At 40.3% G+C, this 26091-nt stretch overlaps 1 protein-coding gene across 12 annotated transcripts; it reads left to right on the top strand.

Moving 5' to 3' along the window:
* Positions 1–2027: 2027 nt before the first annotated feature.
* Positions 2028–25740, top strand: LOC109703049 (uncharacterized). 12 transcript variants are annotated; one of them, XM_074065544.1, is made up of 8 exons: positions 2044–2244; positions 2460–2514; positions 3358–3485; positions 9538–9664; positions 14117–14257; positions 14886–15012; positions 15748–15840; positions 18131–25736. In XM_074065544.1, the coding sequence occupies exons 5-8, from the start codon at positions 14216–14218 to the stop codon at positions 19654–19656; spliced, it is 1788 nt and encodes a 595-aa protein (XP_073921645.1). In that variant the 5' UTR covers positions 2044–2244; positions 2460–2514; positions 3358–3485; positions 9538–9664; positions 14117–14215; the 3' UTR covers positions 19657–25736. The 12 variants fall into 12 exon arrangements, with proteins under 12 accessions (XP_073921648.1, XP_073921650.1, XP_073921645.1 ...); XM_074065541.1 differs by lacking the exon at positions 9538–9664; XM_074065542.1 differs by lacking the exon at positions 9538–9664 and having other exon boundaries at positions 2054–2155.
* The last annotated feature ends 351 nt before the right edge of the window (positions 25741–26091 follow it).

The following is a 26091-nucleotide window of genomic DNA, read 5'->3' as shown; positions in this document are numbered from 1 at the left end:
AAGTGGCCACAAGTACATGGATCAGTTATTTGAAAAAATTTGATGAACAGATTGGAATGTATCCCATTCTCTCTCTCTCTCTCTTTTTTAAGATGGCTTGATAACTGAAGCAAGGGTCAATTCTAGAAAAGTATTTTGAGATAGTCTCAGTCTCCAATATGATAATTGTCATAGCTATCAAATTTTTGTCTTGAATAAGTTAATCATGCAATAGGCTTACACAAAATTCACACAATGTCTATAAAGCAATTACATTAATTCTGAATGCATGCTTAGATATTGACGGGTTTAGATTTCCCTCTAGAGTGTGTTTTTAATAATCTGGGAAAACAGTTTACCTTGGGCTACAGTAACTTTGTTTTTACCCAAACCTTTAACATAAATCTAGAGACCCTAGTCTTGGTTGTAGGTCTAACATCCCTTATCCTCATCTGGACAAAGGATACAGGATACATCTTTCCATGCTCTTAGTTTATATCAAAAATTTGTTTTTGAATTCAAAATTGTATGACCGGCTGGGAAAGGGGCAGACTGTTGTGGTAAAAATGTTTATGTTTCCATTAAAACTGGTGATATCTGGCTGTCCTAGTAAGCATGGAAAAGGTAGAAGTAAGGACTCAGATTCACATAGCCAGAGGAAGTTTGGACATGAAACAGATGGAACTGAAGCCAACAGTCTACAGCCTGGCTGGCTCTCTGCCTCTGCTCCATCATCATTGCAGGAAACTCTCAGTCCACCTCTGCTTCCAGTTCCCTCCCACAGAGGAGTACCTAGTAGACAGAATCACCATAGGTTGTATGGGTTGATAAACAGATCCTTACATCACACATGGATGCATCCAGGCAGGATATGTATACATAGTGAGGATGATACTAAAGGTTTATGAAAGGATAGGGAATAAGTTACTAGAGGCCATGGTGGGCCAGGTATGACGCAGAGGACAGACAGCTCTTCCTGTTTCCAGGTGCTTTTAAAACTTGTGCTAACTCATGGGAGAGGAGAAACTTGGGTGATTCTTGTTCACCAAAAGTCATTGAGTGGGGAAGCCTTTGGGTGGTCCCTAGGCTAGGGTGCTGGTTTGATCTAAGGCTTAATAATCTGCACATATTGCAATGAAATGGAAGATTCTGAGAGAGGGAGAAAAATGTTCAACCTAATATATAATATTAAATCAGAGGAGTACCGTTCTCTCCCTATCTTAGGTGCCTTGGTAGCATTAGGTGAACAATGCAGGTCCCACCAAAATATTGGCATCCTCACCCGTCTTGCTAGTTTTCCCTCTGAAATTCATAATTATTGGATCCAATTACATTGGCACCACTCTGGCTGCAGCGTTACAGGCTTTGAGATGTCCTCATGAATTTCCTTGCTACTTAAAATTTTTCTTTCCCAGGGGCCAAGCTCTGCCCCAGCACCTCACCTTTCTCTCCCTTATTATAAGATTGCTTGGAGAAAGCAATTTAATCTCTAGGATCCAAGGCCCACGTGAAAGGGGCACACATTTTTCTCAATCTTCAAGATGCTATTGCCTCTTCTAGCAGGAGCTCTTTGAGGTAGAAATCTCATGTTGTATACCATGGAATTTTCTCGACTGAAATCCCATGCCAGTAACCCTGGGGACCGCGGGGACAGCACAGGGGTGAGCTGGGGCACAAGAGAGCACTTCAGTGGGGTCTCTTGAACTTTTTTGCCAGGGCTGGCCTACAACCTTGATCCTTATGTCACTCTCTGGAGTAGGTAGGATTACAGGGTTGAGCCACCGGCCTGGCGCAATGCATTTAAGCTGAAGTCTTAAAGTAATTATCACAAAATACACTGAATTAATGACAGCAGGTTTTAATAAAGAACCAGGATTCCACATGGCTATCATTTGGGGAGGGACCAATCCTAAAGCATGTCATCCTGATCTATCTGCTGTCAAACCATCTGGAAAATGAACTTTCTTGTGAGACCTGCGCAGAGGCTTGTGGGAAATGTAGTCTCACCCAGTTCAGTCACCAGCATCATCAGGAGTTCAGCTCTTCCGGGTTTCTTCTGCGCAGGCGCTGCCTCGCCCCTCAATTCCCGAAGAAAAGTTCCTAGAACTGTTGTCCTGCAGACGCTTTACCACAGACTTTGAATTCCTACACCGAGTACCTGCAGGTCCGTGGGAAGGTGAGAGGGAAAGTGGCCACGGGGACCTTGGGGTGCTGGACCTCCGACCTGAGGAGGTGTTGGTGGAACCGCAGGTGGTCGTCCGACAGGTCCGTAACACAGGTGGCGGGCTGAGCTGAGCCGGGCTGGGAGGGAAAGTCGCAGCGGCCATGTGTGTGACTGCTCGGCTGAATGTCTGCAGAGTGACTGCTGCCAGAAAGGCGCTCCTTGGAGCAAAGTCTTTCCTCACTTGGTCGTGTCACATCTAGTGGCGTCCTTGTGGCCAGGGCACGTCAGTGGTACATGGTGGATCATTGCCTTGCAGGTAAACGGAGGCATCTCCTTGGAACCATCACAGGGAAGGTGTCCCCAAGTTCCAGGTACATTTGTTATGCCCGAGCATCAGCAAAAATGCTGAGTTGCAGCATGCAACTGTCTCATGAAAAGAGGAGGAATTACAGCGGGAATGGCTTCTATAATCCCGTGGGCAGTATTTAGCTCCTACTGTAGCCTAAGTGATTTTATTTATTCTCTTTTTTGGCAGTACTGGGATTTGGACGCGGGGGCTCGCAAGCACTGCACCCTTGAGCTTCACTCCCAACCCGTTTTGCGTGTAGTTAATTTTTCAGATTCGGCCTTTTACCATAAGCTTTTGTTTGTTTATTCAGCAGTGGTGTGATTTGAACTCAGAGCCTTGAAGGAAGCATCTTTAGCACTTGAGCCATGCCGCAGCCCTTAATGAGTGCTTGCTTTTGCCTGGGGAAAGCCTCAGACCCTGAGCATCCTCCTACCTCACTTTCCTGTGTAGCTGGGATTGAAGAAATGTGCCACCACATCCATACCCCCCACCCCCCCCACCCCCCTCCCCCTGTGCATTAGGTTTTTTTGAATAGTATGTTCTTTTAAAAATTTTTTAGCTTTTCATTGTGGTGCTGGAGGCCCCAAGTGCATTTTTGGTAAAGACATAATGTTTTTTTGAAGTAATTTTCTTTTTTTTTTTTTTTCAAGTGGGGCTGGAGATAGAACCCAATGCTCCGTGCTTGCAGTAAATACCTTCAAGAGGGAGGGATCCAGTTTAACATACATGGCTTCCTTTTGTTCACAGTAACAGTTACTGGAGTCTTTGTTCCTTTTTCTTGTATAAGGGACTATTCTTCTACAGGGTGGGATATTTTTATCTTTTAATTTTATTTATTTATTTATTTTTTTGTCATTGCCTCCAGCTAACATGTAGAGTTTTGAGCAGGAGAATCTGGACCAAACATTGCCTGTTGACTCATGAGTCTGCTGTTCTCTCAGCTATACCTCCAGAATGTTCTTCTAAGAGAAATACAAAATGAACCAATTTCTGGTGAGTTGTTTATTCTTCACTTTGCTTTACATAGTATTTTATGAGCTTTATGAAATCTGTAAATATAAATGGAATTGTAGAAATGAATAAAACAGCTTCAGCATAATGCACAGAAATAAGATAGAGTTGGTGTGTAGACATAGGTAGGTTCTTTACAGTTTTTTCTTTGTCACTACTGGGGTTTGAACTCAGGGCTGCACATTCTACCACTTGCTAGGCAGACAGTCTACCACTTCAGCCACTTCATCCAGCCATAGGCAAGTATTGAGATGATAAAAACATCTGTGTTGGTTACAGATTTGTCTCTGGACGTATTTGGTGGTGAGTACAGTACTGAGGTTTGAACACCTTGTGTTTATTGGACATGCACTCTACCATTTGAACCATGCCTCCAGCCCTTTTTCCTTTAGTTATTTTTCAAGAAGGGTCATATGGGTTTTTGCCTGGGGCACCATAATCCTGTTCTGTCCATCTCCATTGTTGCTGGGATTATAGCTGTGATGCATCACACACAGCCTGTGCATTGAGATGAGGTCTTGATGACTTTTTTGCTCCTGCTTGCCTTGAACCACAATCTTCATATCTCTGACTCCAGAGTATCTAAGGTTACAAGTGTGTGCCCCCATGCTTGGCCTTATCTCTGGTCTTACTGATGCTCTCACAAGAAAACATGCTAACTTCTCATGGGACATAAATACTTCACCAAAGGCTAAAACATTACCTGCTTTCATAGATGGTTGTAGTGAGTTTTTCATGCCCAACCTGAAAGTAGCGCTTCTAATGTTCAGCAGTGGAAGTGGTTAATCTGGTGCTAATGCAATACTCTCTTAATAAATTTTTCTGGAGTTGTTGAAATAGTGTAGACCCAGGCAGCTTTTGGAAGGCCATTTTTGATTCATGGATAAAACCTGGAATATCTGGAGAATTGAGTAGACCAGATGTTGTTCAGTGAGTCTGTACCTGTCTGTCAGCCCACATGTACATGTGCACACTGTTCAAAGTTACATTTCCTGGCAGATCTTCTCATTGTTCATTTGTCCTTTCAGCCTTGTCTTAGTTCAGCTATTCAGAAACCCATTAATAACTTAAATGCCACATCCATCACCATTTACCATATTTGAAGCTACTGCTTGTGATGTGCTCGACATTCTTTTTTTTAGTCCCTGTCACAGCCTTTCTCATGATGTCTTTTCTATTGCCCTGAATTATGCTGCTTTTTCTGCTCCTTAACATAACTCAACCAAGTGCTCCATCCTGGGCTCCAATCTACTCCCTCAGTGGGTCTCCTGCATGGATCTAGCTGTCTGTGGTTAACACTTCCTTACCTACAGCACCACAGTCATCCCACCACTGATCCAACCTTCAAAAGTGGAATTTTTTCCTGGACTGCTCCCTCTTTGTCAGGTCTAATGTCATCTGGTGTCAACTTATGCAACTTTTGTTTGTTCTTTTCATTTTGTCATACTGTTTGCATACAGTGCATGGAGGGAGAGGATCTGATCATGCTCATGAATAAACATGTCATTCCTGGAAAAACCTAAAGGGTGTGTTTGCACAGAACAGTGCTTCTAAACAGAACACACCTCAGGAGCCCCTAAAAGAAAGCATTCAGGAAATTTGTGGGACACATTTGAAAGAATGTCAATGAAAAAAGATGCAAAGAATAAAAACCAGAAGCAAAACTTATCATTTATAACTTGTTTATATAAATTTGTCAGTAACTGTATTGTACTTTTTACCAGTATACAGTTCTGTGTAATTCTAAAGGATCTGTCATGTTTACAAACTCCTTTAAAAACTGCATTTAGTTTCTCTGCTACTTTATGTAACTATTTAAGAATGAAAAACAAAAAATGGATGTTTGTAACAGCTATGGCTATGCTTATGGTCTGTAACTGTAGTTTATAGTTAGATAAGAATAAAAAGTAATAACTTCATTAGCTGAACATTTTAAATTCGCAGCTATATTTTGAGGCAGATCATAATTCTTTTTTTGGTTTTTTTTTTTTAAGTCAACTTTTTTTTATTGTTTTATTATTCATATGTGCATACAAGGCTTGGGTCATTTCTCCCACCTGCCCCCACTCCCTCCCCTACCACCCACTCTGCCCCTTCCCTCTCCCCCCTAACCCCTCAATACCCAGCAGAAACTATTTTGCCCTTATCTCTAATTTTGTTGAAGAGTGAGTATAAGCAATAATAGGAAGGAACAAGGGTTTTTGCTGGTTGAGATAAGGATAGCTATACAGGGAGTTGACTCACATTAATTTCCTGTGCGTGTGTGTTACCTTCTAGATTAATTCTTTTTGATCTAACCTTTTCTCTAGTTCCTGGTCCCCTTTTCCTATTGGCCTCAGTTGCTTTTAAGGTATCTGCTTTAGTTTCTCTGCGTTAAGGGCAACAAATGCTAGCTAATTTTTTAGGTGTCTTACCTATCCTCACCCCTCCCTTGTGTGCTCTCGCTTTTATCATGTGCTCAAAGTCCAATCCCATTGTTGTGTTTGCCCTTGATCTAATGTCCACATATGAGGGAGAACATACGATTTTTGGTCTTTTGGGCCAGGCTAACCTCACTCAGAATGATCTCCAATTTCATCCATTTACCAGTGAATGATAACATTTCGTTCTTCTTCATGGCTGCATAAAATTTCATTGTGTATAAATACCACATTTTCTTAATCCATTCATCGGTGGTGGGGCATCTTGGCTGTTTCCATAACTTGGCTATTGTGAATAGTGCTGCAATAAACATGGGTGTGCAGGTGCCTCTGGAGTAACCTGTGTCACAGTCTTTTGGGTATATCCCCAAGAGTGGTATTGCTGGATCAAATGGCAGATCAATGTTTAGCTTTTTAAGTAGCCTCCAAATTTTTTTCCAGAGTGGTTGTACTAGTTTACATTCCCACCAACAGTGTAAGAGGGTTCCTTTTTCCCCACATCCTCGCCAGCACCTGTTGTTGGTCATGTTGCTAAGGATGGCTATTCTAACAGGGGTGAGGTGGAATCTTAGTGTGGTTTTAATTTGCATTTCCTTTATTGCTAGAGATGGTGAGCATTTTTTCATGTGTTTTTTGGCCATTTGAATTTCTTCTTTTGAGAAAGTTCTGTTTAGTTCACTTGCCCATTTCTTTATTGGTTCATTAGTTTTGGGAGAATTTAGTTTTTTAAGTACCCTACATATTCTGGTTATCAGTCCTTTGTCTGATGTGTAGCTGGCAAATATATTCTCCCACTCTGTGGGTTTTCTCTTCAGTTTAGAGACCATTTCTTTTGATGAACAGAAACTTTTTAGTTTTATGAAGTCTCGTTTATCTATGCTATCTCTAGGTTGCTGTGCTGCTGGGGTTTCGTTGAGAAAGTGCAGAACATAATTGTGAAATGTGCTTTACCATTCACTTATTTTGAGCATAAGTTAAATCTAAGCCTCTGAACTCTATGTTTCAATCTATGGTACTTGCTATGGTCTCTAATGACATTTAAAGTGTTCCATCTAGAAATCTTATTGGCTTAAATAGAACTTCTCATTACCTGTCACAATTTTGAGGGTCAGGGAACTAGACACAGCAGTATGGTCTGTGTTGTGTGTGTTCTGGTGTTTCATTGTTACTCTGGTCTGCTTCAGGGCAGTAGGGTCAGCTACAAGATATCTCTGGTCCCAGCTGGAAGGTCAGTAGAGACAGGAAGTTTTCCATTTGGCCACAAATTACTTACATTTTGCCAAAGTTCAAAATATACTTGGCCTCTCTCAGTTCCTCCAGAGATCTTTTCTTTCCTGTTTTGACACTGGTAGGAAGGTCAATTAAATCAGGTTCTGGTGGTTATCTGGGACCCAGCAATTGCATTAGTCTCTTGTCTGGGGTCAAGATCAAAGAACTGATCTGAGAGACAAGGAGTTTGTACCAAGTTAATTGAAAGTGGAACGTTAAAGTAACACCATCAAGAGAGGAAACCAGGGCTGCAGCCTTGCAGCTTGAGTGTACAGTTGCCTGGGGTCTCTCTGGTTTTATATGGATGGAGCCATGCTGGTAGGAAAAACCTGGGTGTTTCTGCAAGTGGCCTTATGTTAATTTGAAGACAAGCAAATGTTATATAGCTGATTTCTGATTGTGCATGTTCCTTTCCACCTTCTTCCTAGAAGCCACCTTAGGTAGAACCTGAGACAGTAAACCTCTCTCCCAGGGTTCCATGCTGTGAGAGGTAGTAGTTTTGCTGACTGTTCTCCAATTTGTGATCCACAAGACGTTCTCCAGGTATTAGCGACAGACACATTTTTCCTCAGCAAGATTCCTGACTCACTTCCAGCCTGCATTAGGAGTCCTGTAGGCTGCACCTCTGCTTTGTTTCCCAGCAGTGCTGCACATTGTAGCTTTTTATTCCCACAGCACTCCTGGTTTACAGATTTTAGTTATGCCTTCTATGGAAAACCTCTCCTCAGTTGGATGCCCTTGCAAACGGCCTGTAATACTGGTTACTCAGGAGGCAGAGATCAGGAGGATCAAGATTCAAAACTAGTCCCTGGTAAATAAATCCTGAGATCCTACCTTGAAAACAATTGATGGCTAAAAAAGTGCTGGTGGATTAAGTCAAAGTGGTAGTAAGACTGTCTGCCTAACAAGTGTGGGGCCCTGAGTTCAAATCCTATTCACACACACACACACACACACACACACACACACAAATAATAATCAGCTCATATTGTGGTGACTAGAATCACTCATTGTCTTCACTCCATGATTTAAGGAGACTCTGGTGCCTGGCTCATCTCAGGCACAGATGAAGTGAAGGAAGAACTGGGGAGGAATATCTAAATACCCAATGGGTGCTGATGTTTGAGGGGACTCACTGCTGTTTGGCAGTGGTGCTCTTGGGGCTTGTGGGGTTGTCCACAAGTACACCTACTTCCATGTGGTTCTGCACGAAGGAGGTTACAGGGTACTTGGAGACTGGCTTGCCCCCAAAATTAGTGTTCCAAGAGATGAGTGAAGCTGCATGACTTCTTGCAGCCTTACTTCTGAAGTCCCCAAATGCCATCTTTCCATGTTCCATTGGCCAACCAAGCCACTGAGGCTGGGCAAGTTTCAAGGCTCACATTTTCAACACAGAGGGAAGAATTGGAGAAAACTTGTGGTCTATAAAATCTTCCAGAAAGCCATTGGTAACAATGTGTATGTTTGTCACAAATACATTGTCATTTCCCTTGTGAATACTTCTTTGACTCACAGGTTATTTCAAGCTGTAGTATTAGATTTGGACTATATTGAGACTTTCTGGATATTGTTTTTCTGGCGGCTCTTAGATAGGAACTCAAGGCCTCATGTTTGCCAGGCACTCTACCATTTGAGCCACTCCACCAGCCTTGTTTGGTTTCGGTGTTAGGGTTATACTGTCATAAGGAAAAAAAATAAGAAATACTAATTATGCTTCTAGTCTCTAGAATAGATTATAGGGAATTGAGAGAATTTGTTCTGTAATATATGGTTGTATTTACCATTGAACTCCACTGGACCTCGTACTTTCTGGTTTTGAAAGGTTATTGATTGTTTTTTGCATACCTTCTTTTTTGTGTGCTGGTAGGGTTTGATCTCAGGGCCTTGTTCTTGCCAGGCAGCTGTTCTACACCTTGAGCCACCCTCCTTCCCCTCAATTTCTTTAATAGAAATGTGTTCACATTGTGTATTTTTAACCTGTGAATTTGGATAAATTGTGTCTTTTGTGAAATTGTTCCATTTTACATAGCCTATTGAATGTATGGACATAGAGTTCACAGTATTCACTGTTCATGGAATAAGTAGTGACATGCCTTTTTCATTTCTGTTATTAATACTTTGTGCCCTCTCTTATTTTCTCATAACCTGACTATATGCTTAAGGATTTTATTGATTTTTTTGGTGGTACTTCTGTTTGAACTCAGAGTCTCCTTGTGCTTAACAGGTTCTCTGCCACTTGAACCATGACCCAAAGCCATTTTTGCAGTAGTTATTTTTCACATAGGATCTCATGGTTTTTGCTGGGCTGGCCTGAGATTGTGGTCCTCCTTCCTATATCCTTGCAGGTACCTGGGATCATGCCACCAACCCCAGCTTGACCTCAAACTGTGATCCTCTCCATCTCTGTCTCCTGAGTTGCTGGGCATAAGGCACAATAACTGGGAAATTTATTGATGTTTTTTCTTTTTTCAGGTAGTGTTTTTCTTCTTTTTTTTTTTTTATTGTTCTGGGTGGGGTACACTGTGGCATTTACAAAAGTTCTTACAATATATCAAATATATCATACTTGAATTCACCAGCCTCCACCATTCTGCTTTAACCCAGAACAGTTTCAACAGGTCTCATTTTTCCTTTTAAATACATATGCACTCAGAATTTATACTATATTCACCCTCCTACATCCTTTCCACATCTCCTCCCCCTCTCACTGGTACCAATACCCCTAGGCAGGACCCGTTCTCCCTTTAGTTCTCTGATTTCGTAAATGGAAAAAAAGTCATTTTTGTTTTAGCTATGTACAGAGGGAGTATCCTTATGACATTTCCATGCATGTATTTATTACAACCCAAATTGTTTCATGTTCTTTATTTCCTTCCTTCCTTCCTTCTGCAGTGCTGGGACTTGAACTCAGAGCCTTCACCTTGAGCCACTCCAGGAGCCCTATTTTTGTCAATGATTTTTTGATATAGGGTCTTGAGAACTATTTGCCTGGACTGGCTTTGAATCATAGTCCTCCTAATCTCTGCCTCCTAAGTAGCTAGGATTACAGGAGTGAGCCTCTGGTGCCCTGCCTTTGTTTTTTTTTATTGTTTTAAGGAACCCTTGTTCTCCCTCATATGTGGACATTAGATCAAGAGCAAACACAACAAGGGGATTGGACTATGAGCACATGATAAAAGCGAGAGCACACAAGGAAGGGGTGAGGATAGGTAAGACACCTAAAAAATTACCTAGCATTTGTTGCCCTTAACGCAGAGAAACTAAAGCAGATACCTTAAAAGCAACTGAGGCCAATAGGAAAAGGGGAACAGGTACTAGAGAAAAGGTTAGATCAAAAAGAATTAACCTAGAAGGTAACACCCACGCACAGGAAATCAATGTGAGTCAACTCCCTGTATAGCTATCCTTATCTCAACCAGCAAAAACCCTTGTTCCTTCCTATTATTGCTTATACTCTCTCTACAACAAAATTAGAAATAAGGGCAAAATAGTTTCTGCTGGGTATTGAGGGGGGGGAGAGGGAGGGGGCGGAGTGGGTGGTAAGGGAGGGGGTGGGGGCAGGGGGGAGAAATGAACCAAGCCTTGTATGCACATATGAATAATAAAAGAAAAAGGAAAAAAAAAAAAAGGAACCCTTGTTTTCCATTACTGATTTTCTTTGTTGAGTTTCTTTTTAAATAGCACTAATTCCAGTTGTAATTCTTATTGTTTTTTCTCCTTTTGCTGGTTTTAATTTTTACTTTCTCTGATATTTTCCTAAGGTAGGAACTTTGATTATAGATTCTAAATGCTTGTTTTTGTCTGTTATACACATTACTGCTACCAATTGTCCTCTAAGCACTGTTTTTGCAGCATCCTACAGATTTTCATAAAATGTGCTTTCATTTTCATTTTGTTCAAAATTAAAAATTTCTCTGGAGATTTCTGTTTTTTACTATCTGAAAGTATGTTGTTTAATCTCCATATATTTGGAGTTTTTCAGTTTTCTTTTTGTTATTTTTGCCACTCTGGTCTGAAAGCAGATTTTGTGTGCTTTCTAGTGTTTTATATCTGTTCAGGTGTGTTTTATGGCTGAGAAGGTGGCCTGTGTTAGTGGTTGTCCATGTGCACTTGGGAAGAACGTGTAATCTGTTGCTGGAAGCAGTGATCTATTGATGCCAATTACATGCACTGTAACAAACCTGTTGTTGAGTTGAACTGTGTCATTACCCATCATATGACTGGTGGGTCTGTCCATTTTTTAAGAATGGATTGTTGAAGTCTCCAGTTGTGGTTTTGGGTTCATCTTTCTCTTGCACTTCTAGTGCATAGGTTCAGAATGTGCTGTGTTCATCACTGTGTTATTACCAAATGCCCCTTTTCTTGGTCACCTTCCATGCTCCTGCTCTACAACTCAGCTACATTGTGAGCCCCTGATTTCTTTTGATTGGTGTTAGCATGACATATATTCTTCATTTATTCCTTTAAATTAACATTTACTCAGTGTATATTAATGTCACAAAGGTGTTTCATTGTGACATTTCCATACACATATATGCATGTAGTGTACCCTGTTCACATTCACCCTGTCTCTATCCATTTACATTTAATTCATATGTGTTTTTATTAATGTATTTATTGGTGTACTATGGTTTGAACTCCGGGCCTCATGCTTGCTAGGCAGGTGCTCTATCACTTGAGCCAGTCTGCCAGCCTTGTTTTGTGTTGAATATTTTCAAGACAGTGTCTGTAGAACTATTTGGCCAGGTTGGCCTTGAAACTTGATCCTCCTGATCTCTGCCTTCTGAGTAGCTAGGATAATATGTGTGAGCCAGGCATATGTGTTTGTACTTAAGTGAACTTCTTGTACCCAATACACTGTTGGAGTTTGTTTTGCCCACCTGTCCTGGCATGCTGTCTATAGTCTATCCATTAGCTTCCTTAATGTCTTAATCAGAGTTTTAAAGAAAGTTTGCTTTGTGATAAGGCTATGTCTGGTTCTGATGCTTCCTCTGCCACTTCACATTGCGTTTTTTGTTTTTTACATGCCTTGAAATATTTTCTTCATAGACTAACATGACACAGCAAGTAAAAGGAACTCTTAGAAATAATAAATTTAGTATTATGGTAAGGTGTAGGGGAGGGCCAGCTGTTTTATTCTATTAAGGCTACTACAATAGAATGACACAGACTGACTTCAATGCACTCTGTCTCCTCCATGCCCTTTTGGATACAGGAAGAGTTGTTATGTTTTCAGTTTCTTCAAGGCTGTATTTGATTTTTAGATTGAGTAACACTTTACTGTGTTTATCAGCATTCTATCATTATTACAAAATACCTGAGACGATCAACTTAAAAGAGGAAAAATTTATATTGTCTTTTGCATTTGGAGTCTTCAGAGCATCATCACTTGGCTCCATTGCCTTTGGGCCTGTGCAAGGCCCAAAGTACATAATGACAGGAGCTCATGGCAGAGGAAGCTGCTTACCCCATAGCCAGGAAGCAAAAGAGAGACAAGAATTGGATAGATCTCCATATCCACTCCACGACACACCTTCTATTATGACCTCTTGGAGATTCCACCACCTGCCCATCCCACCGTGGACTGGGTCCTAGTATTTTATACGTGGTCCTGTAGGACATTACATACCCTAACTAAACCTCAACAGATACCAGCATGGTCCTTGTATTTTCATTTATTTATGTTTTTTAGGCATGATCCCTCTTTACCTCATACTGGCCTTTTGTGTTCCTTGTAGCTCAGACTGGCCTCAAACTCTTGATTCTCCAAACTTCACTTCCTCAGTGCTTAGAGTACAGGTGTATACCACCATGCCTTGTCCAGGGTCGAATTTTAAAAGGAACTTTCTCTATGTCTATGTGAGCCATTGAAAGAATTTGTCTCCATAGAATATGAATATGCTAAATTGTGGTAATGGAGCTCCTTTTTCCCTTTTTGTTTCTGAGACAGGGTCTCTCTGTGCAGCTCATGCTGGCCTCAAATTCATGATCCTTCTGCTTCGGCGCCCTGATTCTTGGGATTATAAGTGTGTACCATCATGAAAGCCTCAGAGTTCTTAATATTGAGATTTTCTTTATACTGGGGACAAACTCAAAAAATTCTTTCTTGGTATTTGTAGTCTATTTCTTGTTCTGTATCAGGAAATATTAGTTTCCTTTTACTCTTTTATTGTTACTTTCCTTCTCTGAATACAGTCCATTTCATTCACTGTGATAACTTTAGGCAGCAATAAAATTCTGTTACTTTCCAAAATTTTTCATCTTCAGCTTGTATTTCTCTTCTGAAATTTGGAATCATGTCTGTAATTGGTAGTTTGCTGTCCTATAAATGTGGTATCAGACATTCCAAATGCAGTATGTTCAACTCTGTGTCACTTTGTTGTACTCTTTTTTTTTTAAGGTGGTGCTGGTGTTTGAGCTCAGAGCCTAGTACTTCCTAGGTGGATGCTCTACCATTTTGGTACTCAGCCAGACGTTTTTTTAACATTGAGTATTTTATTTTCTTTCTTTTTTTTTTTTTTCTTTCTTGTTCTTTTCTTGTGTGTTTGTCTGCTGGGTATTTTTGAGATAATGTCTCATGAACTCTTTGTCTGGGGTGGCTTCAAACGCCAGAGTAATTAGTACCCTGCCTACAGAGTAACTAGGGTTACGGGCATGAATCAGCAGCAGCAGGCCTGATGTAGTATTTTTCTTCCATTTTCCACATTTCACGTCATGGTGCCAGTATTTAATTTTGACAATCATGTAGATCATCAGGAAGTAAAATAGCTTTATATTTTCATTCAACAAATACCAAATTCTGTTCCTGTCCTTTTCTTTTTTCCACTTTTTAAGATTAATTCTCCGTTCTGCAGTCTTACTTCTTTGTGATCCCATGTCTCACTCTGGTTTCTTATTCTTTACCTCTCCATTATGCCTTTCCAGTTCTCCTCCCAGGGAAGACCGTTGGAATGTAGATCTGCTCAGTTTGCTCACCTATTCTCACCTGACCTCTCATTTTACCATTTGCCATTTTATTGGTAAATGGCAGAGATGCCTGGAGTGAACACCAGCAATCTTTTGGAGGTAGGAAGGAAATATTGTGATGTCTGTGTGCATATTTTTAGTTTATTAGTCATTCGAAAAGAATCCTATGCTTTACAGTGAAGTGCAGATTCATCATGCAAAATAGAAGTGTGTGTTCTCCTTCCTTGCCTCATTTACATTGAAACTGTAAATTAATTCCACTAACAGATTGTAAATTTTGATTCATATTTAATGGCTTTTTAAGCCAGATCATAAGCTCCTTGAAGGAGCAAAATTTTATTTTATTTTATTTTGTACATAGAGTGGAACTTGCTGTGTAGCCCAGGTTGGGATTGAACTCACAATACTACTATCTCATCCTCTTCAGTGCTGGAATTACAGCCATGTACCACCAGGCCTGTTTTTACTCATACTTTATTCCCTTGGTGTAAGTATGTTTTTAGGTTTGTGAGGTCAACTTCGTTGCAATATTTTTAATACTATTTTGTACTTAATAAACTATTACACTGGTAGTATATTCCTGTGACTTTCCTTTACCAGAGTGTAAAACAAGTGGCATTTTTTGCAAAATTCATATAAGAATCCCCCTTCTCCCAGCCCCCACATATAGAAGCAGAATTTCCATTTTCCAAGTGCTGGTGAACTGAGAAGAAATATGGCATTCCAGGAATCAGTGTCATTTGAAGATGTGGCTGTGGACTTTACCTGGAAGGAATGGCAAAATCTGGACAATGCTCAGAGGACTCTGTACAGGGAGGTGATGCTGGAGACCTATAGCAGCCTGGTGTCCTTGGGTGAGTGAAATGCCCTGTAGCCATCAGGAGCAAGCACTGTCTTCTTAGTAAATATATGAAAACTATTTAGATGCACAGCTCCAGCCCATGAAGAACTCAATTGTTCACCCTCTCTCATGAAAAGTTCACGTGTTCCCCTAAATTGGATAGTGCCAAAGCTAGGGTTTTTCTTGCTTCAAAGAAGCTGATTTAAAATGGAGGTGATAAACCAATTCAGGGTATAAATACATATATGTAAATAAGGAAATTTCACAGTGAAACTCCCTATATAACCATCATAAACAAAAAAAGTGTTTTTCAAAAATGAAGAAAAGAAAGGTAAAAGAAGTCCTGGGTTTGGTATGGCATAAGGAAAAGGTGAAGGGAGTGAATATGGTGGAAGTATTATGTATTCAAGTAAGAAAATGGGACAAAGAGACCTATTGAAACTGTTCTAAGAATGGGGAGGAGGGAAAGTTTATTATAACTACTTTATAAATGTCACAATGTACCCTAGGTAGAACTATAATATGCTAATACATCAATAAAAGAAAAAAATAAATTTAATCAAAATTTAAATGTAGCTCCTCAGTGAGACTCATCCTATTTTGAGTGTTTGAAAGTGGTTGCTGTGGCTAGCAGCTCCCTTGCTGGTAACCTAGGTACAGAACATGTCCATCATTGCAGAAATGGATAGTGGGGGGAAATACCTGACTTAATTGTTTGGCAAAATCCTACCTTGTTTGGCATGAACAGGGCAATGCATCACCAAACCTGAGCTGATCTTCAAACTGGAGCAAGGAGCAGAGCCATGGATGAGAAAAGAACCCCCAAGCCAGAGCCCACCAGGTACGTCAGTGCATCCTGATTGAGGAGGGCATTAGAGGGGAGTCCAGCAGATGTGGGCCATATTGCACTGATGTCACCAGGTTATCTTCCAGATTGCAGACCTGAGGATGGTGTGCTTGTACACATCAAACCTGTGCATTACGTTCCCCAAGGAGGGCTCTCTCACTAATATTTTTTAACTTTATCCCAAATCTAAACTCTAGATTTATTTTATCTTAGAAAAATATCTTAGATATTTTTCTTTGGTATTTACTTCTTCAGTCTTCTGAGCTAGCTCACCCTCCATTCTCATAGATTTTTTTCAAATAATTTCATTTGTATATAAATTAATTTTTGTGGGACTGGGGTTGAAATCAGGGTTTTGAGCTCCCAAAGCAGGCAGGCCCTTGCAGAGCAGATGCTCTATCAGCTAAGCCACAACTCCAGTCCATTTGGCTGTGGTTATTTTCGAGGTGGGGTTCTATGATCTATTTGCCTGGGGCTGTCTTTTAACCAGGATTTCTGTTCTCAGCCTCCTGAGGATCTAGATTTGGAGACATGAGGCTCTGGCACCTGGCTTAAAATTTTTTTGACACAAACTACTGATATGGACTCTGGCTTTCCTCGTAGTCTGGATGATCCTGCTTCTGCCTCCTTAGGGATTGGATTACAGGTGCCTGCACCCATGCCCAGTGTCTCATGGACTAGTATTGTCTGACATTTTTCATAAATTATTTATGCTTCATCACATCATACTGAAGCATGGGAATTTTAAGCATTGGGAATTTTATAGTTATAATGATGTAAGAAATTATGGAAATAATGTCTCTTTCATCGAATATATAGTGTGCTGAGAGAAAGACAAGAAAGTGATGTCTTTTAAGTAGTCAAATAAGAACCATGAGCACTATTTCATCAGTGTCAGAAAACGAATCTTGATATGTCACCATTTAAGAAGGATGGTCAGAAAAGACAGTCTTAGGTGGAGTTTGTTTGTTTGAATTTGTTGTCCTGGGGATTGCATCCAGGGCCTCGAAGGTGCTGGTCAAGTATTATACCACTAGGGTACATTTGTAGTGGAATTATGAAATGTTCATCTTGACCTCTCTTCAAAATTTTACACATAATAGGTGAATGTGAAGATCTACATTAGAGAGTCTATATCACTCTTGGAACCACAAATCTGGAAATTGGTAGCTTGAAGTTGTTACAGAGTAGTTCACATAGGTAGTGGATAAGAAAATGAGAAAAGTCCAGACTTACCCTTGTGAACCATGAAGTCAGACACCATGAAGGGGGAGGATCCAGCATCTGGGTCTGCATTTGTGGAAAAACCAGGACATTCTTGGTCCTGAGCTTGAGTGAACCAAGGGTTTCATGTTGAGACACTCATATCTCTGTTTGGGGGTGCAATTTGACATTAACACTTCCATCTTCTCTTAATGGGTATCAATATAAACAAGAAAGAAGAGGAGAAATGTTGAGAAGACTCCATTTTGTATGAAAATAGGAGAGAGTTGACAGTCTAGTGCACAAGGTAACATCATTCAGGAGAAGCTGATTGTCAAGCATGAGTGTCTATACCAGGAATAGGGGGTAGATACCGGGACTTTTGGTCTTAGAAGGAGCCTGAAAAGCACTGTATAAACATGATGGGCTTCATAGGTGGGTGTCAAGCATGGTGGGATGAAGAAAAAACTTATATTTCTGTGAAACAATTAGTGAGGGTAAATTAGAACTTTGTAGGAATGGGAAAGAAGACATTTTATTTTTGAAAAACTCCATAGATACATATAGTTATTCCCCATGTGAGAATGAAAGCTAAACAAATATAGAAACAAATGCTGTACCAATGTCATGTTCCTGCTCTTGTGGCATTCAGTCAGACTTCACTTGTATCATGCAAGTTGCTGGTCCTGAATATTCTTGTACCCATAAGAGTAGAATAATGAGAAGAACAGCAGCAGGAAACCCCAGCATTGTCAAAACAATGGGGGAAAGAAATGGCAGGGCAGAAACATTCCATGGAAAATGATGCCTTGGCTGCAGGTGAATATTTTAGCCAGTACTACCTCAGGCAAATTAAATGAAAGAAGCAAGGAAAAACAGTTCAACAATATAAAATCTATCACTGTCATTTATTATTTGAAGTCTGTAGGAAGACAACTATACAAGCCAATACCTTTTGTGGTTTTTATGAAATCTTATGCCAGTAGGATGGGAAGAACCTCCTTTGTATGCACATGCACGTTGCATAGAAACGGTTAGTTGTGTTTCATGTAGATGGTTACTTTCTTTTTTCTCACTTCAGATGTCCAGAAGGGAGATGTCATAATTGAGACCAGTGAGGAAAGTCAAGACAGACATTTGTTGCAAGCTGGAATCACTATGAACAACACACCACCTATGGAGAGAGTTATATTAAGACATGCTGTTCATTTGACTTCCAGCCATATTTCAAATCTGATTGTAAAGAATGCAGGGTCTTTAGGAGTGAAGCCCAAGCAGTTGAATGTATGCGAGAACAGGCATTGCCCTAGTAAGCCTGATGGGATATATGTTGGTGAGAAACCCTATCAGTGTAATCAGTCTGGAAAATGCTTTGTAAAGGAGTCACACCTCACCCAGCATCAGATAATTCACACTGTGAAGAAGCCCTATCAGTGTAATCAATGTGGAAAAACCTTTCGCCAAAAGTCAAGACTCACCAGTCATGAGATGAGTCACACTGGGGAGAACCCATACACGTGCAGTCAGTGTGGTAAAACCTTTGCCAGGAAGTCCTACCTCATCACACATGAGATGATTCACACTGGAGAGAAGCCCTATAAGTGCAGTCACTGTCATAAAACCTTTGTCTCAAAGTTACAACTCACTAGGCATGAGATGAGTCATACCGGGGAGAAGCCCTATCAGTGTAGTCAATGTGGAAAGTCTTTTCACCTGAAGTCAATCCTCATTGGACATGAGAGAATTCACACTGGGAAAAGGCCCTATCAATGTAATCAGTGTGGAAAAACCTTTAGCCGGAAATCAAACCTCACTAAGCATGAGATGATTCACACTGGAGAGAAGCCCTATAATTGTAGTCAGTGTCATAAAACCTTTGTCTCAAAGTCACAACTCACTAGGCATAAGATTATTCACAGTGGAGAGAAGCCCTATCAGTGTAGTCAGTGTGGAAAATCCTTTCACTTGAAGTATATCCTTCATGTACATGAGATAATTCACACTGGGGAAAAGCCCTATCAGTGTAATCAGTGTGGAAAAACCTTTGGCCGGAAATCAAACCTCACTAAGCATGAGATAATTCACACTGGGGAGAAGCCCTATCAGTGTAATCAGTGTGGAAAAACCTTTGGCCAGAAGTCAAGACTCACTGTGCATGAGATAAGTCACACTAGGGAGAACCCATACAAGTGCAGTCAGTGTGGTAAAACCTGTTTGGGGAAGTCAAGCCTCACCACACATGAGAAAATTCACATTGGGGAGAAGCCATATAAGTGTTGTCAGTATCTTAAAACCTTTGTCTCAAAGTTAAAACTCACTGGGCATAAGAGGGTTCACACTAGGGAGAAACCCTGTGAGGGTAGTCGGTGTGGAAAAGCCTTTCACCTGAAGTCAATCCTCAATGGACATGAGATAATTCACACTGGGGAGAAGCCCTGTCAGTGCAATCAGTGTGGAAAAACCTTTACCCAGAAGTCACGCCTCAGCAATCATGAGACCACTCACAAGAGAGGAGCCTTTGAAAGTGGAAGAGCTTTCTCAGAAATCAAACCTCAGGAAACATTAGAGAATTCTCACAGTAGGACAATCTTGAATGGCAGAGACTAGCTATGTGTCCTGCAAAAAGCTGTTTTCTCTGCGATACAGCAAGCTCTTCTCTGCCTCCTCTTTCTGTGGCCAACAGTTCACAGCTTTCTGTGGAGGTAAAGACAAGGTGGAGTGGAGTGCTACGTCTTCAGTCATTGTGATTTCAGACAGAAATGAAGAGAACAGAGGACTTTTCACCACTGTTGAAGCACCCTCCATTTGTTACATGTGAGAAATAAACTCTACTCTGTTCAGCCATTTTATGTGTGTTCTGCGCATTTCAGCACCCAAAACCCTGTTGCTTACTCACCTTAAAAATATGGGAAATGTTCCTGAGAGACCCAGTTCATGTTTATCAGAAAATTCACGCGGAGGTAAACCTGTTACGCTCTTTCATCTACAAGTCAGAATTTGGGAGAATGAAAGAAATGTGGGGGGCCAGGGCACAGTGCCTTAGGACTATAATCCCATTTATTTGGGAGGTAGAGGGTGGAGGATTGTGTTTCAATGCTATCCTGGGCAGAGAGTTATCAAGACCCCATCTCAACTAATAAGCCAGGTGAGTAGCTAAGAGTCACCAGTGCCCAGCCTCTGGCAGAGTATTTTGGAAATAAAATAAAGGGCTAAGAGATATTTTTACAGGTTTAAACCATTAGAATTTCCAGAATGTTTGACAACCAGGGAGCAGTTTTTCAACACCCAAAGAAGCACCTCTGATTCTTTCATCTCCCAAATAGAAACTGTTTCCATGAAAAGCTAACTCCCCATTTCCCTCTCTATCAGCTCCTAGTAATAATGGCTACTGTGTATCCATGGATTCTGTTTCTTACAAGTAGAATCATAATCCAGGACATTTGTCTGTGTTGTCACACCTGTCAGTGCTCCATGCCTGCTTATGGATTAATAGCACTGAATTGTGTGGTCTGGCATGCAGTGCTGTATAGTACTCATAATTCTTCTGCAACGTTGGCAGTACTGTTCCAACTTCAGTTTCAAACTTTATTACTTGACTCCTCTACTTTTCTTCTACTTGTCAAAGAGCAAGTATTTGTTTTTACTGACTTTGCTCTTACTTTTCTGTTCCCTGCATCATTATTGGCCATAATTTTTGTTGTATCCTTCTGCCAGGTTTGGGTTTAGATTTCATTTTTGGTGAGATTGAGATCATTCTTATTTGAAATAGGTGTGGAGAGGTACAAATTTGCCTCTGAGCAGTGCTTTTGATTTCATTGTGTGAGTAAGTTTTGATTCATTGTTTTTTTGTTTTCATTGTCCTTATGTATCTTCTTTGTGACCTTTTTTGACCCTCTGGTTGTTTAAGAGTGTGTTCCTTATTTTCACATGTTATTATTATATGCAAATTTCCAGTTTGCCTTCTGCAGTTGATTTCTGGTTTTTTTCCACTATAGTTGGAAAAATATCCCATGTGATTTCAATCTTTTTACATGTATTGAGACTTGTTGCCTAACATGTGATCTGTCCTGGGGAATGTTCTATGGGCACTTGAAAAGAATGTGTATTCTGCTTGTGTTGATTTTAGTGCTCTGGATAGCCTTCAGTGTTTATAGTTTTAGTCAAGTTCTCTGTTTCAGCATGGATCTAGGATATGATACATTAAAGTCTTTTTTACATCTGATTTTGCTTCCTATATTTTGGGGATATTCATGTATTTGGGGATATTATGATAAAGTTGTCTCAGTGAATTGCAACTTCTAGCAATATGTACTGACCTTTTTCATGTAAAGTCTACCTTGCTTGATAATATTCTCATTATTGAAATATACTGATTTAAAGGAACAGTTTTTTTCTGTCTTCCTATCTTTGTGAGTCTTGGTAGTCAAAGTGAGTCTCTCAGAAGTAGCTCATGGTTTTCAAACCCATTCTGCCAGTCGCTGCCTTTTAACTGGACAGTTTAACACATTTACATTTATAGAAACTTCTGAGAGGGAATGCCTAACTCCTGCCATTTACTCACTATATCTTTTTTTTTTTTTCCTTCTGAGACTGGGGTTTGAACTCAGGTCTCTGTGTTTGCAAAGCAGGTGCTGTACTGCTTCAGCCTCATCACCTCTCCATTTGGCTCTGGTTATTTTGGAGTATTTGGAATATTGGAAGTATTTGTCTTGTCTGGCCCCAAACTAGGGTCCTCCCTATCTCAGCCTCCCAATTGCTAAGATATCAGATATGACCCACCAGTGTCTGGCTTCTGTTTGTCTTATATGCTTGTTTCTTTCTATTCCTGTCACACCATTTTCAGGCCTGGGGATTTTACCCTAGGACCTCATGCAAACTAGGCAAGGACTCTACCACTGAGAAACATCACAGCCCTTTCAGTTGAGTTTTTGTACTGTGCCATTTTGATTCCCTTTTTCATTCCTTTCTGTACTCCTTTTAGTTTTTTTTTTTTACTGCTTGTGTTTGTGATTACAGTGAATATATTAAACTCATAGAAGTATAGTTGAAATAATATCCATTTCAAAAATATCCAAAACAAATGAAGAGCAGGTGTGACTAGAGCAATAAGGCTTTTGGTGTAGGACATCTTGTTTTCCATAGCTTGGCTATTATGAATAGTTCTATAAGGAACATTGGTGTCCAGGTGTCTCTGTTGGATCCTGACTATATTCCTTTGGGTAGATTTCTAGGACTAATATCACTGGATCATATGGCAGTTCTCTTTAGCCTTTTGAAGAATCTCCATGCCAATTTCCATAGTGGTAGTACTAATTTACATTGCCACCAACAGTGTATAAGGCTTCTGTTTTGCTGTATCATCACCAGCATTTGTTGTTGCTATTGCCCTTAAATATGTCCATGCTAAGTGGGGCATATGAAATCTAAAGACTGTTTTGATTTGTATGTGTTAAAAGAGAAGAAGCTGAACATTTCTTCATGTATTTACTGGCCATTTGTACCTCTTCCTTTGAGAATTCCCTTTTTAATTCATGTGCCTGTTTCTTCATTGGGATGTTGATTCCTTAGGGGTTGAGTTTATTGAGGTCCTTATAGGTTCTGGAATACAGTCCCTTATCGGAAGAGTAGCTGGCAAAGATTTTCTCCCTTTCTCTCTGCTGTCCCTTGAGTCTAGTGACTATTTCTTTTCTGCGCAGAAGCTCTTTGCTTTGATGCATTATCACTTGTTCATTCTTTCTCTTAGATGTTGAGCCTTTTGAGCTCTACTTAGGTTCTTCCCTGTATATGTTCCAGTGTATTTCCTACCACTTCTGGGAATTTTAGTTTAGGGTCTGCTTTGTTGGATATGAGTATAGCTACTCTGCCTATTTATGGGGTCAATTTGCTTGGACCTGTTTTCTAGCCTTTGACTCTAAGCCTGTATTGATTTTTGTTAATGAGATAATCTCTTGCAAGAATCATATGGCTGGGTCTTGTTTTTTAACCAAGTTTGCTATTCTGTATCTTTGGATTGGCATTGAGGCCACTTACATTTAGTGTTAATCTGGAGAGGTGAGTAATTCTCAATGAAGAATGAAAGAGCAAGATGACCGCTCTCCCTCAAAAGCCAACTCCATCACTAAGGATGTAAACAACTGCATAGAGGAAGACATAACAAATACGGAATTCCGAACCAGAATGGTAAAAATGATTAACAAATTCAAAAAAGGGACACAAAAGCTAGTGTCTGATTGAAAAGAGAATGTGAATAAATAATTAAAGGAGCTCAAAGAGAATAGGAAAAAACAGATGAACGAAATTAAGAAGATTATGAAGGATATGAAAAAGGAAGTCAATAAAGATATGGAAAGCCTGAAAAATAATCTGAAGTAAACAGCTTAATATCCCAAATTAAACACTATTGAAACTTTGCAGAGTGGAGCAAGATGAAAATAAACTATGAGGAACTATAGACAAAGTAGAGGAATTAGATCAAATGGTAAGAGATCAAAAAAATGCTAATATGAATGGAAAACCCAAGGCATCTGGAACATGACAAGACCAAAACAATCATGGGTGTGGAAGAAGAAGAACAGAAGCAAACTAAAGGCACAGACAACCTATTCAATAGAATAATAGTGGAAAAGTTCCCAAATCTTGAGATAAAAAGAGTCATCCAGGTTCATGAAGCTACAGAACATCAAACTGTCAAAACCAAAAAGAAACTCCACCAGACATATCATAATCAAAACATTCAGTACACAGAACAAAGAAAGAATACTGAAAACTGCAAAGGAGAAAAGACATGTCACATATAAAGCAAACCCATTAGAATCACAACAAATTTCTCAACACAAACACTAAACACAAGAAGGTCAGGAAAGACTTAATACAGGCCCTGAAAGAAAAGCAACTGTAAACCTAGAGTAGTCTATTCAACAAAACTATCATCCTAACTGAAGGAGAAATGAAAACATTCCACAACAAAGAAAAACTAAAGGAATTCATGACTACCAAGCCAGCACTGAAGATGATTCTACAAGATCTTTTACACACAGAAGAAACTAGAGTGAGACAAAAAGAGTCAAGAAAGAATAAACCCTTATGATCCAGCAGATCACAAAGAAATACAGAAGTAAACAACATGGGATTAAAAATTAGTAGAAACAACACTCATCTTTTGTCATTCTTTTACTCTATTGCTTTGACAATGCTGAGGTCTTCTGCTGCTGTTCTCATTATTATACTTTGAAGGGTGCAAGGATTTTGAAAACCAGCTATTTGCAGAATACAAGTGACTGCCACCTAAACAGAAATATGGCTTTAGGACTGCATTTTGCACTCATGTTTATTAAGATTTCATTCTCACCACTACAGGCATCTAGGGATTTTTTTCAAATATAAAATCTCTTCTTTCCCACTCTAGGTCAAAACCACTTTCTACAAAGGTTTATTTAACTTAATTACTCTGCTTCTCAGAAATATACCACTCTGGACACCCATCTTTCATGTCCAGAATCTTTATAAAGTGTTTTTCTAGCTCCTTTGAGGTCAACAGCCCCAGCATTGTCACCCCGTTTCCAGGTATAGGCACCCATGCTTGATAGTCAATTTGTCATGAATGATGTTATCTTGTGCACTGGGATGTCAGCTTTCTCCTACTTTCATAGAAAATGGAGTCTTCTGAACATTTCTCCTTTCCTTTTGTAATGAAATTCATCAAGAGAAGATGGTAATGGTAACTTCACACTCCAATCCCAAACAGAGATCTGCGTTGTTAACATGAAACCCTTGGTTTCGTCTTGGAACCAGGAATGTCATGGCTTTTCCACAAATGCAGACCCCTATGCTGGATCCTCTATTTTCCTAGTGTCTGACACCACACTTCACAAGACTAACTTTGGACTTTTCTCATTTTCTTATCGTCTCTGTAGTGAACTACTCTGTAAGTTTAAATACCAGCTTCAAGCTACAAATTTCCAAATTTGTGCTTCCAAGTGTGATGTAGACTCTCAAATGTAGATCTTCATATTCATCATTATATGTAAAATTTTGAAAATGGGAACTAAATCTCAAGCAATGCTAAGGTAAATACTTAATAATCCCACTTCGAATGTAGGCCTGTGCTATAGTACTTGACTAGCACACTCGAGCCCCTGGGTTGAATCCCCAGTACAGTGAATAGAAACCAACTCCACCTTGTTAGGACCCGGAATCCTATTCCCCCGAGAGACAGAGAGCCAGGCGAGAATGCAATCAACAAAGCAGAGTTTATTGGGCTGGCTAGCCAGGGTCGAGCTCCCACACGGACACGCAGGACCGGTTAGGAAAACACGACCCTGAGCCTCTTTAGGGGAAATCTTATATAGACTGCGGTGGCATGCATATTTTCGTTATCAACATTGGGCAACCAGGCAGAGCACATCTTGCGCGTACCTCACATCTTGCACGTACTTCACATCTTGCATGTACCCCCCCCACTCACATTCCCCACATTCTATATGCCCTAACTGAGCCCTGCCGCATTGCTTATCTTATCTACATGGGATGTTTGGTACTGGTTTCTCCAACAAGGGGTTTGGGGCCCGCTGAGACCTCCTATTCCTTTCATTCCCCCCTTTTCTTACGGCCTAAATTGAGGAATCATTCTCAAGGGGATGAAGAGCCTGATATTGTTGGCGGAGGACCAGAAGTTGGATAGTATTAATTCGACTTTTGACAAAAGTCATAAGTCGGTTTAGAATCCAGGGTCCTATGGTAACAAGTAATAGGATGATTATTATTGGCCCTGCCAATGCAGATAAAAGGGTAGCCAACCATGGGGACTGGTTAAACCAAGACTCGAACCAGCTTTCCCCGGCCTCTCTTTCTCGTTTTCTTTGTTCCAGGCTCTTTCGAAGTTTAGACATGGAGTCACGAACAACTCCGGTATGGTCAGCGTAAAAACAACATTCTTCCCCTAGAGCAACACATAGTCCCCCCTTTTGGAGGAACAACAAGTCCAGACCTCGTCGGTTTTGAAGTACTACCTCAGACAGGGAAGTGAGGGATTTTTCTAGGTGG

The sequence above is a fragment of the Castor canadensis genome, chromosome 2 (genome assembly GCF_047511655.1).
Source record: "Castor canadensis chromosome 2, mCasCan1.hap1v2, whole genome shotgun sequence".
NCBI lineage: Eukaryota > Metazoa > Chordata > Mammalia > Rodentia > Castoridae > Castor > Castor canadensis.
The sequence above is the reverse complement of the archived record's forward strand: the minus strand, read 5'-3'. Positions and strand labels throughout refer to the sequence as shown.

What these genes read in the sequence shown, in the direction of transcription:
- LOC109703049 (XM_074065541.1), top strand. Translation starts at nt 14,216, where the DNA reads ATGGCAGAGATGCCTGGAGTGAACACCAGCAATCTTTTGGAG. An exon ending in TAGCAGCCTGGTGTCCTTGG is followed by an intron (nt 15,013 to 15,747) that starts GTGAGTGAAATG and finishes TGGCATGAACAG; the next exon opens with GGCAATGCATCACCAAACCT. An exon ending in CCCAAGCCAGAGCCCACCAG is followed by an intron (nt 15,841 to 18,130) that starts GTACGTCAGTGC and finishes TTCTCACTTCAG; the next exon opens with ATGTCCAGAAGGGAGATGTC.